The sequence below is a fragment of the Ochlerotatus camptorhynchus genome, unplaced genomic scaffold (genome assembly GCF_037179485.1).
Source record: "Ochlerotatus camptorhynchus isolate MF236.1 unplaced genomic scaffold, CSIRO-AGI_Acam_v1.1 ptg000099l, whole genome shotgun sequence".
Taxonomy (NCBI): domain Eukaryota; kingdom Metazoa; phylum Arthropoda; class Insecta; order Diptera; family Culicidae; genus Ochlerotatus; species Ochlerotatus camptorhynchus.
In genome coordinates this window covers 3,503,871-3,521,856 of record NW_027040589.1, presented here as the reverse complement: position 1 = coordinate 3,521,856, position 17,986 = coordinate 3,503,871, and the positions used below count along the sequence as shown (strand labels likewise).

General features: G+C 39.1%; 2 protein-coding genes across 2 annotated transcripts; one reads left to right on the top strand and one right to left on the bottom strand.

The window, feature by feature from the left end:
• Window positions 1-8,721: 8,721 nt before the first annotated feature.
• Window positions 8,722-10,244, bottom strand: LOC135698946 (tripartite motif-containing protein 54-like). The gene is made up of 4 exons (XM_065219094.1): window positions 9,693-10,244; window positions 9,434-9,617; window positions 9,276-9,380; window positions 8,722-9,211 (listed from the first exon to the last, which is right to left on the bottom strand). The coding sequence occupies exons 1-4, from the start codon at window positions 10,108-10,110 to the stop codon at window positions 8,722-8,724; spliced, it is 1,197 nt and encodes a 398-aa protein (XP_065075166.1). The 5' UTR covers window positions 10,111-10,244.
• A 3,722-nt stretch (window positions 10,245-13,966) lies between these two features.
• On the top strand, window positions 13,967-15,581 carry LOC135698920 (beta-1,3-galactosyltransferase 5-like). Its single transcript, XM_065219073.1, has 2 exons — window positions 13,967-14,253; window positions 14,318-15,581. The coding sequence occupies exons 1-2, from the start codon at window positions 13,971-13,973 to the stop codon at window positions 15,211-15,213; spliced, it is 1,179 nt and encodes a 392-aa protein (XP_065075145.1). The 5' UTR covers window positions 13,967-13,970; the 3' UTR covers window positions 15,214-15,581.
• The last annotated feature ends 2,405 nt before the right edge of the window (window positions 15,582-17,986 follow it).

The window sequence follows — 17,986 nt, the reverse complement described above, 5'->3', positions numbered from 1 at the left end:
AATGTCCCGAAAGCTATAAAAGATCCTTTCGAATATCTGATGGAAGGGGATGAGTTGTGGTATAAAAACCACAACCCCCATCATACTGCTAGATGGCTTAAGGCAAGTTATATTAAAAGGCATTCTCGCAATACTTTCCAGATTCGAATTGGAAACGTGCCAACAATGGCGCATCGAGGACAGCTTCGCATATGTAAGGATCGGGACTTCTCTGGGAAGCCAAATGTGTTGTTAAGTCGACGACAATTGCAACCCGAGTCAAGTGACAGCAACGAGGCATTCCATGGTTTTACTGAAGAAGAAGTTAGAAGAGGCAGGAAACGTAAATACGTGTTCGAGAATTTGAAAAGTGAGGTTGAAAAGTCAACAGATTTCGCCCCTAGGCGTTCTAAAAGAATAAGAAAGGTTAACATTGATGAAGAATTTGTATATTAATTTGTAATAATTTTTTACGTTCTGATTTGCATTGTATGAAGCTTTGAAAAAGAAGATTATAAGAAATTGTTGTAGTAGTGAATTGAATTGTAAATACTTTCTGAAGAGAGAAGAGCTGATGTGTTCTAATTTAGAGTGCAAACGATAAATGTCGTTAAACGAAAACACCATACGATGTTACGTATGACAGTTGGATCAGGTCGACAAGGTCTGATCGTATGAAAAATAAAGAGGAAGATCATTCCAGTCTGAAACATCAAACGAAGTAGAGTTTTTTTATTTTGCTCCGCAAAGTCCCGGTTTTCTCCAATAGTATAAGATACTAAATGGGGTTCCACCGGTTTTGTCGAGCTGGTTTCCGGATCCATCTTCGGTTATGCCACTTTCAGGTCGTTTTCTGTTGAGTTGAGCAAAGCTGGGGCAACTTTTTCCGAATGCAATAAGAAGGAAATAAAGATGCATGACACGCTAAAAACCGTTTACCCAAATCATATGTTGTTGAAATAAACATGCTTGTGAATTTTATTCAAACATAAATATTTTAGTTTTAAACATGCTTTCAATTTACTTTGAATAATTCATATGTTTAGGGTATAAACATTTATATTTTTGTTTTAAATGAACAAAATTTGTATCCGTGTTCCATCGCTAAAACGTTGGGAATCGCGAATTCCACGGTGTCGCGAGTGATTAAGCGGTTCGAGGAACGGTTGACCACCGATCGGAAGCCCAGAAGTGAAGGAAAAAGTATTCCGTACAACACCAAAAATCACAACCGCGTAGTTGGGGCCTTCAACCGAAATCCGAACGCCTCCGTTAGGGATGTGGCTAAGAAGCTGCACCTAAGCCGAAGTTTTGTCCAGAAGGCCAAAACTAAGGCTGGGCTTCGAACGTTCAAGGTACAAAAGGCCCCTAATCGCGACGAGAAGCAGAACAAGTCCGCCAAAACCCGTGCCAGGAAGTTGTACCTCAACATGCTGACGAAAGTTGAATGCTGCATCATGGACGACGAAACATATGTGAAGGCCGACTTCAAACAGATCCCCGGCAACCTATTTTTCACGGCCAAGGATAAGTTCAGCGTTCCGGAGCATGTCCGCACTCAGAAGATGTCCAAATTTGCGAAGAAATTCCTGGTTTGGCAAGCCATCTGCATGTGCGGGAAGCGGAGTGCACCTTTCGTGACCCAGGACACGATGAACGGACAGGTGTACATAAAAGAGTGCCTCCAGAAGCGGCTGCTTCCTCTCCTGAAGGCCCACAACGTCCCAAAAATCTTCTGGCCGGATTTGGCCTCATGCCACTACTCCAAGGACGTGCTGAAGTGGTATGCGGACAATAAGGTCAATTTCGTGCCGAAAATGTTCAACCCTCCCAACACTCCGGAGCTCCGCCCCATCGAGAAGTACTGGGCGATTATGAAGCAGCACCTTCTTAAACGACCTAAGGTAGTGAAGACAGTCGAGGAACTGAAGAAAGTATGGGTTTACATGCAAAAAACGGTTGATTCACAGGTTGTGCAGAATCTTATGGCCGGGGTTAAGGCCAAGGTGCGGGCATTTGCGTAGGGACTGTAAATAAAATACGAGTAAAATGGTAAAATGAAGTTTAATAGTTATTTCTCAATCCCTGAAAATTTGATGGCAATCGGATGAAAACTCGAATTTTGCGAATCAATTTTGTGTGTGGCAATTTCATCGTGGACACCCTTTATATCATCTGGAATATTGTTGTTCATGAAAACTAATGTTGCCGACTTATCTGGGTTGATTTGCATTCCTAAATCTTCTAAATTTGAACAAATTGTGTTGAGCGTTCTGTTCATTTTGTTATTAGTATCTATTGCATCTATACCTTCTATGACAACAGCAAAATCATCTGCGAATTGAATGAGTGTTCCTTCTTCTATTGTTTCATGTAATTTAGTTGTGTAGATATTAAACAAAATAGGTGATATCGGGCAGCCCTGAGGTAGTCCCTTATTTGTAATCCTTTCTATTGTAGTGCCATTATTTAATGTTAATACTGCTATTCTTTTTTTTTAAATAGAAATATATCCAATCTATTAAATGTTCCGGAAATTTCTTTTCTTTTAAAATTCCCAGTAATATAGAAATATCGACGTTATCAAACGCCTTCGATAGGTCCAAAAAAGTGACCATGATACATTGTTTCCTGTTTTTAGCGCCCTCTATTTTAGAAACTAAGTAATTAACACAATTTATTGAGGATGTTTTGCTTTTAAAACCAAAGGAGTATTTCGGTATAGTATTATTGGTTTGTATGAAATGGACTATTTCTGATTTAATTTTAATATTGATTATTTTTAAGAATGTAGGTATTAAGCAAATAGGTCTATATGATGTGTGGCAAATTTCATTTTTCCCTGGTTTAAGAATTGCAACTGGAGTTGTCCCACAGCTGTCTACAGCAGCAGTCGATTTTTTATTTCGGTGTGAACCACGCGATAGCCTGTTTTCGAGACTCGCTATTATCAACAATCAATACGAAACTAACGATTTTAAATTGGCTCACCACTTTAGTAGCCTATTGGTCCCAAGCAAACGATTAACGTACCCTATTCTAGTTGAAATTCTATTACTACACTATGTTTGTTTTGATTCGCTATGAAAGTTTGACAGATAACATCAGGGGTGTGTGGATTCATGCAGAACATGCAGGGGTGAGTGAAATAGCTTGGGACTGCTTGGGACCGTTGTTCTGGTACTGAGTGAGCCAAAAATAATAATGATTTTCTTCGGGACCCAGTGGTCTTAGAGTTACCTCTATGCTAGTAGGTATTATTGAAGGACTAGAATATGCTATCACTATTGAACAATTTAAAGTAGTTATTCTAACTGACTCACAAAGCGGCTGTATAGCCCTAATAAATAATAGTTTTGAAAATTACCTAGTACAGAAATTTTATACTCTCGTTCACTACAATAACTTTCAAAAGGTGGTTATCCAATGGATTCCGGGTCATACAAATATAACAGGAAATGACAGAGCTGATAAAGCAGCGAAACTAGGAATTACCAAAGCTAGAATTGAAGACTATCCTCTAAGTATAGGGGACTCACTAATCAGTTTTAAAAATGAATTACTGTCAGAATGGAACGAGGAATACAAAGAACTATCAAATGAAAAGGGAAAAGAACATTATCAAATAATGGATAACATAACAATGAAACCATGGTACCATAAAATGGAAATGACTACGACACAAACAATTACAATGGGAAGAATAAGAACATTTCACACAGCAACTAAAGACAGGCTATATAAGTGGAATTTAATAAGAACTGAAAATTGTGAAATCTGTGGAGTCCAGGAAAATTTGCTGCATATCCTTTATGAATGTCCAAATCGAAACTTGATCAGAAATAACTATCCTGTATTAGCAGACAAATCCAAATTCATCAGCATCCTAAAAAATAAAAATATCGATGAATACCTTCAAATAGCCGATTTTATAAAAGAGGTTGGAACCAATGTTTGAGTAAACCGAACGCGAATTTTTAATTGTTTAGACTTTAACATTTCCTTAAATTTAAATCTTTTATTTTGCACTCCTTTCCAAGACATACTGTTCATTTTTGCTTGAAAATTTCTGGCAGAAGTTAACCAAAACATAACATAAATACCGTATACGTCAATTGACAACCAACTATCACTTGATACGCCTGGCTAATATGGACCAACAGGTCTGTGCCATAAAAAGGGAGAAAAAAAAAAAAAAAAAAAACATAGTGTAGTACTAGAAGTTCGACTCGAATGGGGTACGTTAATCGATTTGCTTGGGACCAATAGGCTAGTCAAGTAGTGAGCCAATTTTAAATCGTTAGTTTCGTATTGGTTGATAGTATTTTTGTTTTGGTTTTGCACAAAGTTGATTTTGTGTACAATGATTCTTTGACAGTGTGCAAAGAGTGTATCATTTTGTCATTTTTTTATGCATTTCAGTTTTGAGTAGAGTGAAAGAGATAGAACCAATAATCAATACGAAACTAGTTGTATACGTCTGATAGTATTGGAGCAATGAGCTGGATTACCGAGGTGAAGCAATCGGTTAAGTTGTGTGAGTGAAACCCATGTACATGTACGATACAAGCAATTAGTGACGTCACTAATTGCGTTTACGTTGATTTTTTGGTTTACTAATACAACCATATTTCACGATCTGCTTCACCTCTCTCTGTATCTCATTGGTATTGGAGAACTATCACTGAACCAAAACATCCGCCATACTTCGAATGATTATTGCATTGCTCGAGCCCTTTAACAATATGCATTCGAATTTCGGATGATTTTCTTATGGTTGAATTCGTCGTCAGATGATGAACATCCATATGACTGTCATCCAAATACAGGATGCTATAAACATACGGCACTCAGAGGACAAAAATTTAAGAATAGTGTGACATGCAAGTCCTTTTAATTAGATTTATAATTTGATTATCTACAATTCCATACTGCATAGCCATAAAGCCATTCCATTATGGATACAAAAAATTTTCGTGGTGGAGAAAACCTCCTCCACCACGAAATTAGCCAAATATTGGTTTTCATCCTTTACCTACCCTAATAAAAAATAACCATAAACGAACGATAACCCAAATCATTGAACTATTCCACAAATGGTTTGGATGATACCCAGAACACGTCGTTAAGCAAATTAACCATACAATTTTTATTAGGGTATGTTCGTAACCCGCATAAACGCGAACCATAAATTGACCTTACCTAAAATGGTTAAAAATTGATTATAATCCCTGCTAAACTTTAACTGAAATGGTTATGGAACTTTACATGAACGTTTAATGATAAAGTTTCAACCTTATGTATTATGGTTTTTTGGAACTGGACCTTACAAATAATGGGTTGTTAAGAACCATTACCATTCCAAATTCTTGTTTTCTCCATACATTTTCAGAAAGAGAACTATATAAGAACGTTTTTACTTATGATTTGAGAACATTAATGGTAATGGTTATGGTAGTCAGTAAGGTCCATTAATGGTTTTGTATTATCGCTCAACTTTACGTGGAATATATCGTGAATTGGTAATCAGTAAATTACAGGCAACCAATTCGCGATATATTCCACATAAAGTTGATCGATGTTACAAAACCATTCGTGGACCTTACTGACTACCATAACCATTACCATTAAAGTTCTCAAACCATAAGTTAAAAGGTTCTAATATAGTTCTCTTTCCGAAAATGTATGGAGAAAACAAGAATTTGGAACGGTAATGGTTCTTAACAACCCGTTATTTGTAAGGTCCAGTTCCAAAAAACCATAATACATAAGGTTGAAACTTTATCATTAAACGTTCATGTAAAGTTCCATAACCATTACAGTTAAAGTTTAGCAGGGATTATAAACAATTTTTAACCATTTTAGGTAAGGTCAATTTATGGTTCGCGTTTATGCGGGAACAGCTCTGATAGCGATGCATATGCTTCCTCCTTGTTTGTCAGCTCAGATCAGCAAATGACGTTTGATAGAATTATTTAGGCTGTGAACCATTTGGCGAGTTAAATTTAACTCGTGGTTAAAAGTGACATTTCGAAAGTTATTTTCTATGTTCGAAAATCCCCGTGCTGTTGATCGACCGGTTTTCGAGCCACGGTTGTCAAAATTTAACTTCTTGTCTGTCAGAAATAACCATGCTCGGATAGCAGGGTTCATCGATAACTTTCCATCTGTCAAATTTTAACCAAAAGTTAAAATAATCCACCAAATGGTTCAGAGCCTTACATCATAGTTTTGAATGATTTGCGTTATGGGGCTGAACCAATACCATATGCATTTCCATTTAGGCTGTGAACCATTTGCCAAGTTAAATTTAACTCGTGGTTAAAAGTGACATTTCGAAAGTTATTTTCTATGTTCGAAAATCCCCGTGCTGTCGATCGACCGGTTTTCGAGCCACGGTTGTCAAAATTTAACTTCTTGTCTGTCAGAAATAACCATGCTCGGATAGCAGGGTTAATCGATAACTTTTCATCTGTCAAATTTTAACCAAAAATTAAAATAATCCACCAAATGGTTCAGAGCCTTAGTATGACAGTCATTCTGCGGAGAGCATTACGCATTTCAACTGAAGGCCCTATCCCTTCTCATAACAAGTTTCATCCTGTGTTCGAAAGGAAAATCATCTGATTTCAAAACAACCGTCATCCGGTTGCAGCTATCATTCGAAAAAGCGATTTCGGTGTTTTGTTTTGAATGGTCTGAGGTTTTATTCGATCGCAGGATGATGTTTGTGTACAGTGATATAGGAACGAGAGGATGACAAGGTCCCAGACGGAGCTCTGACTGCCAAACTTCAGAGAGGCCTGGACGTTCTGTCTGAATATTTCAACAGCTGGAAGATCCGTATCAACGCGGCAAAGACCCAGGTCATTATCTTTCCACACTCTAAATCTCCTAGACTTGTTCCGTCGGAGAATAACAAGATCTGCCTGAACGGCACAGTGGTGGAATGGTCCAAAGAGGTCGTGTACCTCGGGCTAACACTAGACAGCAAGCTTCTTTTCAGGGAGCACGCTGACAAAACAAAAACCAAGTGCAACATCGTGATAAGATCGTTGTATCAACTTATCAACCGAAGTCAACCCTGTCCCTGAAAAACAAGCTTGCTGTCTACAAACAAATCATCCTTCCTGTAATCGAGTACGGTATGCCAATCTGGGAGATTTGCGCAAAATGCCATCACCTTAAACTCCAAAGGATCCAGAACAAGATCCTTAGGATGGTCCTAAACAGTCCCCCGCGGACTAGAAATTCTGAGATCCACCTCCTGGCTGGAATTCAAACATTAGAAGAACGGAGAGTATTCATCCTGGAAAGGTTCAGAGGCACCTGTCTGAGATCAAATCATCAGATCATACGTTATCACTTTAGTAGGTTATCACTTTTTTCAATTCAAATAAAACACATCCCCAAAGGGATATTCTGTAAACTAGTTGAAAAACGCAAATATTAAATTAGAATATCAAATTAAACAAAGATGAAGAGCCAAGTAGGCTAATCAATTAAAATAATAAATCAATGTACTTCCATAATCAACAGAAATAAACATAATTTTACTACTACTACTACTACTACAAGGTCCCAGATCACAAGCGGTATCGAGTTAGTTGCGATACGAATATCACTGGAGGTAGACGGCGGTAGCTGGTTGAAGCAGAACGAACCAAGAGGCATCGGACGATTCTACACCCTGAACTATATCAGCACCGAGATCAGAACTAATTCTAGAGAATGTTTGAAGCTTCGGAGATAAATGTGGAGAATCTTCCAGAGCAATTAGGCAAATTTAAAAAAAAAGTTTAAAGAAACTACCGAGAGAAGTCCGAACAACTTTCGAAGGAAGTCTGATAAATTTTCCTGAAGAAACAAGAAGGACTTCAGCTGGAAGTTTATGGGAATGACACCGGTTATGACCATGCATCCCCTAGTCTTAACCACTTCAAACTAAGGAATAATGAATAGAAGATTTGGAATCGCATAGATGAAGACTAACAAACTCAGTTTTTCCTTGTTTAAAGATCCTCCTCGGTCCAGGCAACCCAAGGACTTATCACTATTAACAAGGACTAAGATGTGTTCCTTTGAGTAATGAAAAATCTAGTTCCACTAGTTTGAAGTAGTCAGGACTAGGAATCGGCGGCAGATCTTACATCCCGTAACGTACCACGAATAGGTGATCTTCCCACGCTTCCGGCGTGACTCTCTGTCACCTCGTGTGAGGTGACTCACCCATTTGATTTGCACGAAGAGTCACATGACTCGCAGAATAAGGGAGCGTGTCTGAGACCTCATGCAGGGAAATGCTACACTCCACTGCTGAATGTGGACATTAGGTGGCGCTGTAGAATCAGATTCACGTTTCAGATGTTTTGAACTCTGCTGAACATGTTGGGTATTAACTGCTGCTATTCGCAGAACAGTCCCTTGTAGACTTCGTTTTTACTTTGAATCAACCACTGGCTGAACATGTCTTTAATAAAGACAAGCAACAAAACTATTTACTTGTGAGTTGGGACAACTGTGTAAATAGCGACAGATAAAAAAACCAAACGCCATTAGAGCATTGGGCCGAGTTGTTTATTCGCTCGAATTTTTGAAAAGTGAAATATTTACCTTTCTAAAGCAATTTAGAATTATTGTATTGAAAAAACAAAACAAACGTAATTATCTTCATCCAAAAGGACAATAATAGATAATAATGAAGCATGTGCCCAAACTATCAGCATCTGATAGTCTAACTATCTAACTGGCGGAGGGTTCCATGCTCTTCTCGCAATCGGACAACAATGGTTTATTGTAGGACTTCTGGTCGGCGCATTCCTGCTCCAACCGAGCGATATGAGCCTGCAACTGTTGGATTCTGTCAGCGTAGGTCTGGCGAATTCGGACGGTCACTTGCTGCGTATCATTGTCGACGTGCCTGGCGGGATCAAACTGACCGATCCGTACGGGTTTATTCAGCTCGAACCGTTGCACCCGTTCCGGTTCGTTCTCAAATGTTACGCTGTACTCGCTTGGTTTCCCCTCGATCAAGGTAAGACAGGAGAGTATGTCATCATCCTCGGCATCACCATCATCGCCTTCGCCTTCGGGATCTACGGTTGTGATCGTGCACTTCCATACAAATCCATGGGGACCTTTGGCGTTCGATTCGTACGAATCTTTCCCCTGAATCGTTTTGTGAAAATCTGTCCGGCGAAAGATCAGTACAGTTGACTCCAGCATGAAGTTCCTGTGAAAAATGCAACCTTCCTGACTATTATGGATTCGATGGGATATATTATAAAGAACGTTACCTGCGATGTTCAATTCTGATTGTCTCCGTTTCCGGTTGATACTGTGTTGAACGCAGTTCCGTTATTCTTCTATCGATATTCACAATGTTGATGAGCGTTGCAGGGCTAGGGAAATAAGTTGAATTACCTTTCATATTGCTGACGGAAAGAAGTCTCACCTTGCTTCACCGGCAACCAAGGCCACCGACTTTTTACGTAATTTCTCGATATTCTCCCGTTCACGACTAAGTTGTAGCTGATTTTTTGTCACCTTGCTCAGCCCTTGATCGATGAGCTGCATCCGTCCGTCAACCCAGGCAAGGGCCATTCTCATGTTCTGCCGGTAGTGCTCGTAAGCTTCATCTGTTTGAGATGAACCACAAGTTCACAATTAAAACCATTTTCGCAGTACTTTCTATTCTGTATCGCATCACTTACCAAGTGGTACGACCCGTTCCTTGTGATCAGCGTGGTCCTCCGAGAACCAACATTTGGCACAAACGTTCATCTCGCACGAGTAGCAGAACAGATTCACCTGCAGTTTCTCGTGTCTTTCGCAATAGTTGTTGGCCGTGGCAGCTTCCGGGTAGTGTTTTTCCAGGGAGGAAACCAGTAGCGTGATCGATTCCTGCATCTCGTTGATCGAACATCCCTTAACCAGAGTATCGTAGCGTAGGACCGCACGGCAGCTGGGACAGCTGCTGGATCTGGTAGTTATCCAGCCGTGGATGCACTTGTCGCAAAAGAATCGCGAGCATTGCGGACAGAGCCGGGCGTCCTGGACGCTTTCGAGACAGATTTCGCATTGCAGCAGACGAAATAAATTTGCTTTGCTGGTCACTAGCACATTGTTCATAATGGGAGGTGTTTTATTTTACATGTATAGGTAATAGTGAAAAGGTTTTTCGGTGAAATCACGGGATTTTAAATAAATACGAAAGAAGCACCGGAAACAGAAACACGGAGCACGGACGAGCCTGTTTGTGCGTTTTAAATAAATTTATTTTTGTTTTTGTTCTACACGGTAACCCCAACATACTCAATAATGACTATCCAGATCAGCGTTGTCACCAGCATTGCCAGATTGTTTTCATGATTATCGGTATCCATAATGATTATAAAATCGGTATTCACTATTTTAATTAATTTTAATTTTAATTTTTTCAAACTTTTGGACTTAAATCGAAGAATATACTTTCCATGAAAGTTGGAAGAAATTTCTAGGAAATATTTGAATAAGTCTCTTAATGGTACGACAAAACTTCTAGAGGAAGAATAAAGAAGATCTCGTGGAAGAAGTTTGAAGGTAGTTCTAAAAAAGTGTCCCAAGGCTGAAAATCTCTCTAATTAAGCAAAAAAAAAAAAAAAAAGTAGTTCTAAAAGATGTCAAAATAACATCCGATGGGGATCTTCCAAGATAAATATTGAGAATCTTTTGGCAAATTTTTTTAGAAACTTTCGGTAAAAAATCCTGAAGCCAGAAAAGTTTGGAAATCGGAAGCAAATACCGGAAGAGCCATTTCCAGGGGAAGTTAGGAGAAGCGCGGAAAAACCTTACAATTATTCGAAACAAAAAACTACGGAGAGTGACTTATGGAGAAATTTCCAGAGGAAGACGAAAGAAACTTCTGGGGGAACTCGATAAATACATCCGGTAGAACTATAATTGAACTTCCTGGATGAGACGGAAGAAACTTTCAGGAGACACTGGGACAAATTTCCTACGGTAGATTGGAGGAAACTTCTGGAAAAAGTCGGACGACCAACCATTCGTGAAACTTCTTCAAAGTTCTTTATCCAGCTTTCCATGCTCGGTAATGGCGGCCTGTTTGTATGAATAAATGTATCCTTCACTGTGCTTTTTGACACTATCTGGATGTTCGAATTTCAACCCCTTCCCTTTCCCTCTCCCAGGAACAGTAGAAAATGGAACAACATACGCCCTCCAGTTAGTGTCAAAAAGCACAGTGAAGGATACATTTATTCATACAAACAGGCCGCCATTACCGAGCATGGAAAGCTGGATACAGAAATAAAGATTTATGTCGGCAATTCTTTACCTTGAATTTTCTATGATTTCGATGTACACATTTAAAAATCTTTATTTATCGATACTTACATTTAAGATTATTTCTTCATTGGTCATATGATAGTAATCTATAAAGGTGCCATACTAAATTTCTTTTAATTTCGGTACACAGCAAAAAAAAAATGTAATATCGATCAACGTAATTCAAGCAGACGTATGAAATAATGATGTAATAGCAAAAAGCAGATACAATATTACATCAATGGATGTAATTTTGTTCGCAAAATCGATGTACATCGTACAATGTGATATTACCCAACCGATGAATTGACCTGGTTGCAGCAGTTTCGATGTAATATTCAACAACTTTTTTTGCTGTGTATGTCGCATGGACTTTAGTATTTTTTACAAATATTCATCAATAAATATTTAAATACTGACATCATGACATCATCGTAACTTTGAACTTTGACAAAGAACAACAAAGATTGCCATCGATGCACATTTCGACAGTGAGCATGCATAAGGGCGAATACGCGATGATCGATTCTCTTCATCGATTTTCTCTTTGCATTGCTACACAGAAAAAAAAGTTGTTGAATATTACATCCAAACTGCTGCAACCAGGTCAATCCATCGGTTGTGTAATATAACGTTGTACGATGTACATCGATTTTGCGAACAAAATTACATCCATTGATGTAATATTGTATCTGCTTTTTGCTATTACATCATTATTTCGTACATCAGCTTGAATTACATTGATCGATATTACATTTTTTTTTGCTGTGTACAGCTAAGTGAAACAATTTTCTAGAATTTGTTCAATGCAGAGTAGTAACAGGTTGTATTGGCTATCAAAAGCAATATCAAACGCACCGAGAAACGTTAAATCTATCCAGCTTTCCATGCTCGGTAATGGCGGCCTGTTTGTATGCATAAATGTATCCTTCACTGTGCTTTTTGACACTAACTGGAGGGCGTACGTTGTTCCATTTTCTTCTGTTCCTGGGAGAGGGAAAGAGAAGGGTCAAAATCCGAACCTCCAGATAGCACAGTGAAGGATAGATTTGTTCATACAAACAGGAAGCCATTACCGAGCATGGAAAGCTGGATAGCGACCCGCATAAACGCGAACCATAAATTGACCTTACCGATAATGGTTATAAATTGTTTATAATCCCTGCTAAACTTTAACTGAAATGGTTATGGAACTTTACATGAACGTTTAATGATAAAGTTTTAACCTTAAGTATTATAGTTTTTTGGAAGTGGACCTTACAAATAATGGGTTGTTAAGAACCATTACCATTCCAAATTCTTGTTTTCTCCATACATTTTCGGAAAGAAAACTTTACTAAAACCTTTTAACTTATGGTTTAAGAACATTAATGGTAATGGTTATGGTAACCAGTAAGGTCCATGAATAGTTTTGTAACATCGTCAACTTTATGTGGAATATATCGCGAATTGGTTGCCTGTAAATTACTGATTACCAATTCACGGTATATTTCACGTAAAGTTGAGTGATAATACAAAACCATTAATGGACCTTACTGACTACCATAACCATAACCATTAATGTTCTCAAACCATAAGTAAAAACGTTCTAATATAGTTCTCTTTCCGAAAATGTATGGAGAAAACAAGAATTTGGAATGGTAATGGTTCTTAACAACCCATTATTTGTAAGGTCCGCTTCCAAAAAACCATAACACATAAGGTTAAAACTTTATCACACAAACGTTCATGTAAGGTTCCATAACCATTTCAGTTGAAGTTTAGCAGGGATTATAAACAATTTATAACCATTATCGGTAAGGTCATGTGATGGTTCGCGTTTATGCGGGCTGGTACGCAGCTGAAAAGTAATGACGTTTTTACGTGCTACGGGATAGGACACGGAATGCTAAAGAAATTACTTTCCTTTAGCATTTCTTGACCCAGTACGCAGTTCAAAAGAAATCGGTAAAGGAAAGATCGATTACATTAGTATCGTGATCGACATGAAGGTGGCGCATTCTGAATGCAATTTCACTTTCCTTGCGGAATAATGGTCTGATCAATTATTCCGTTAGGTAATGTTGGCGTTTATTGCAAAACTGATGTTTTGGATGCATTTAAACAACAAACACTAATAAGTGTTGATTTTACAATTTGACGACATCTCCCTATAATCTCAAAATTTAGCAGACTATAGCTGTCAAATTTTCTTTTGGGAAAAATCCTCAAAAATTACTTTTCCGTTTTCTTTTCAGCTGCGTACCAGGCTTAATGCGGTATACCGATAATAAATAATATCGATCAGCAATCATTTTATTATGCGGGTTGTCCATATAGAAAAGATACTCCATAAATACGGTGTTCAGATTAACCGTGCCGTGTACTTTTTTTTGTTTCACTTTTCACGTGCTCCCTAATGGGAACCAAATGAAACCAACGAAACAAACCGTGAGAAACTGTCACACAAACACGATTTTCGTTGGCTCCTTTGCCCTATTTTTATGATTTAATGCTATGTTATTGTTTACATCAAACAGCTCTTCGTGCAAGAAAAAAATATCCGCCCACACAATTTTATTTCGAGAATCGTGACATCGAATGTCCGTGATCCCACCACAGTGCCACCTTTAGTATTATTGTGCCAATTTTAAAGTGTAGTAATGTTTCTTTAAAATTGTGCAACCATGAGAAAGTTCCACCGATTTTTGGTATTCAGCATAGCTCTGCTGATCCTGTACCTGCTCTATCGCTACTCCTTCCAAGTGGACAGCGATGGAAACTTCCTCTTTTTGAAACCGTTGGAAAGCAGTGGCGGGGGCGACGGAACCGGATTTCAAACGTTGCTGCAATCGTCGGAGGTGGATCATAAGAAACCGGATGCCAACCGATTGGTCAATTTGCCCGACTTTCACTTTCGCATAGCAAACGACGTTTGCAAGGAAAACGGAAGCTACTCGGAGTTGTTGGGTTTGGTTTTCAGAATGTTAGATCAGGTTCGTTTGGAATTCATTTTGTTTTGTTTCCTTGGTAGGTGTGATCATGGTCACGTCGTACGTTGGAAACGATGCACTGCGGGCAGCGCATAGGCAAGCCATTTCGCAGCAGAAACTGATATCGATGGGACTGTTGAGGATTTTCTCGCTGGGCAGCATTCCGGAAAAGGAGAGGTTTATCACGCAGAAAGCGATTGAAAGCGAACAGGAGCTGTTCGGTGATTTGATTCAGGGGAATTTTCAGGAAGCGTATCGAAACCTGACGTACAAACACGTGATGAGCCTCAAGTGGGCAACCGAACATTGCCCGAGGGCTAGGTTTGTGATTAAAATGGATGATGATATCGTGTTCGATCCGTTCTTTATTCAGAACTACCTCTCCGATGTGGGCCAGAAGAAGGAGCAAGGTGCACTGTTGGCGGGATTTGCTTTCAGCAACAAGAAGGTTATCAGGCTGAAAGGCAACAAATGGTTCGTTTCGAGAGAGGAGTATCCTCGAGATGTGTATCCGCCGTACTTGTCCGGTTGGCTGTACGTCGCCAATCAGAACACGGCCCGGGAGCTGGTGCTGCAATCGGAATCGGTTCCATTCTTCTGGATTGACGATACTTACGTCACGGGGATTCTGGCGGGCCACGCCCGGATCAAGCCAACGAGTCTGAACAAGTGGTTCAGTGCTAATTCGGAATTCCTGGACTGCTGCATTCGGGATATGAAGCGATTTTCCTACCAGTGCGATTACTACGTCGGACCGAACGGGGGCAACAGTCGGTTGATAATGGATTTCATTCAGGAGCTGGAGCGATGCTACGACAATGCGTGCTACCAGCGGCCCAGTGGGAAGCCGCTCACCAAGACCTGTGTGGCCGAGTATAAAAATACCGTCGGACAGCAGCAGCACGGGACGGCACTGGTCAGCATGATGCGGCTTTGAGCGGAGGTAATTTTATGTAAATAGCATTGGATGATGGTTTTGACAAATTGAGCTCGAGTCACCATCGTCGACATGATTCTTACGGTCTGTGTGGGATGTCCGTCTAAGGGTAAATGTAACGTTATGCACATTTAGAAGAGCTTATTTCGGGTAAATGTGGTACGATCGTTGTGGTAACAATAGTTTCAGGAATTTTCAATTATCGAAGTCTGCGCTATCTGAAACAAAATTTAAACCTATTGGTCTCAGCAGTATCAGGCGTACTGAAAAGTCCTAGAATTTTCTTATATATTCAACTACGTCCTCACCAATGCTAGTAATGGACCACTTCGTCAACCAGCGATTCAACAAAACTTGACTCACAAATCAAATTTTAATATTATTGTGAAACGCACCACTTTTGGCTGCTTTTCTCGTTGTTCTAGAAGAAACAATCTCAAAATATTAATTAATTTATCTTTACGAGCTCAACTTTTTGGCTCAGCTCTGGTACTATCTTCGGTCCCAAGCTAATCGATGCACCCCTCGAAACATAACTCAAACTTTCATAGCGAATCAAAACAAACATAGTGTAGTACTGGAATTTTGGCTAGAATGGGATACGTTAATCGATTTGCTTGGGACCAATAGGCTAGTCAAGTAGTGCGCCAATTTAAAATCGTTAGTTTCCACCGGTTGATATTGGTGCCTGTGATTTTAGGTGATATTGATCTTGAAAGATAGCTGATTTTGATTTTAGCCAACACTGTATGGGAAGTCGCCGTTGGGAGCCTCAACGTCTATTATCTGTGACCCGAGTCAACAAGGAAGGTACAAATTAAATTTGCCATACGCACTCTAACTTTAATGAAGTTTGAGGCGCTAATTTTCACTGATCTAAAAAATGTCCTTGTGGATGTTGACTTGGTTATGGCATAGCTCTGCCAGGTATTCTAGCGTTTACTTCGCCATGGGCTTGCTGTAGTTGACCAACTGGTTGATCAACATTTGCTATGTACATCCTATTCCCATTATCAAATCGTGGGTGATTATCAAATCGTGGTTGATTGTTGTTGAATCGTCCGCGACTGATAGCTTCCGCGTTGATATCTTCCCCGATAGGACGGATAATTAGAGTTCGTTTGGTTTCTGGGAGCAAAACCTCCCCAAAAATAGTTTTTGAAATGTTGGTTTCAAATGGGTTGTAAATTTCATTAGAAAACATTAAGATCACTGATACATGATCTTAGGAAAATCTGTTACAGTACATACATCAGTGCCAACATTTCAGAGGGGTGTAATTGCATTTGTAAACAAATGCTCACTCATGAAAATGCATGACACCACCAGGGATATTTCCTGTCCCAGCTAGCATTGGTAATTTGGAGGGGTGGGCTTTTATTTGCGAGAAATCGACGACTTAATCTATAGTTTACAAAAACAATTACGCCCCTTTGAAATTTTGGCATTGAACTGGTTAGCGCATGTTATTTCATTTTCCTCTGTTCCTGGGAGAGGGGAAAGGGAGGAGTGAAAATCTGAACCGCGCCACTGAGAATAACTCAAAGAGACAGTCACTTCTACTCAGATGAAACAGGTTCCGTTGGAACCCCGGTAATCTGACCGTTTTGCAAATTAAAAATGGCTCAAACGTCATTTATCTCATCACGGCGAATGAGAACGACCCAAATTTGAGTTTAGTTCACTCATAATCGCTAAAAGTGCAGGAACTCAGCAATGAGTAAATTTGCCTCATGTTTTCCCAGGTTTTTCCAGGGAAAAACTCCTGAATTTGAGAAAAGTAAAGATCGGATTCACTCAGTCTATTGATACTACTCCGAGACTGAATAAAATTTTCGTAAATTTCCTCATTTTCCGGCAGATTTTCTAGGTTTTTCACATGAAACCATGAGACAAATTTTACTCATCGCTGAGTTCCTGCACTTTTGGCGATTATGAGTGAACTAAACTCAAATTTAGGTCGTTCTCATTCGCCGTGATGGAATGGAGAAAAGCGAAATGGATCATTGTGCACGGCGAATGAGAGCAACCCAAATTTGAGTTTAGTTCACTCACAATCTCCAAAAGCGTAGGAACTCAGCGATGAGTAAATTTGCCTCTTGGTTGCCTATGGAAAACCTCAAAAATCTGTCGGAAAATGAGGGAATTGAGGAAAATTTTATTCAGTCTAGGAGTAGTACCAATAGACTGAGTGAATCCAATCTTTACTTTTCTCATATTCGGGAATTTTTTTCTGGAAAAACCTAGGAAAAGATGAGGCAAATTTACTCAATGCTGAGTTCCTACACTTTATGTGATTTATTTGTTATTTGTTATGTTTGCATCAACAGACTAGAAATCAAGAGCAAATTTTCATTATGTCGTAAGTAACATTCGCACCGATCCGAGAAAAATAATAAAGTTTTGTTTTGATGACCGAAAAGTTATTCCTATTTCCAATTAAACACATATAATCTCATAGTGATAGCAATGTTTAACATATTTAGCCGGGTTTTGATCATACAAATGCACATTGCTAGCTTTCATGCTAAGAAATACTGGTTTTTGAGTCAAAAGTTATTATACGTCGTTTGGTGGCCCCTATTGTTACTTAAGTCAAAGTGTATTTACCAGGATATTCGGGAGAATAATTATCAATTACGTCTCCTTACGTGCAGCCCATTCATCATTTTAGGACCACCGAAATCATCTTAGCAACAAACAGTTCGATTTATTCTCTTTAATAATGAGAAAGCGAAACGACGAAAGTACACTTTTCACGGGTTTCTCAGTG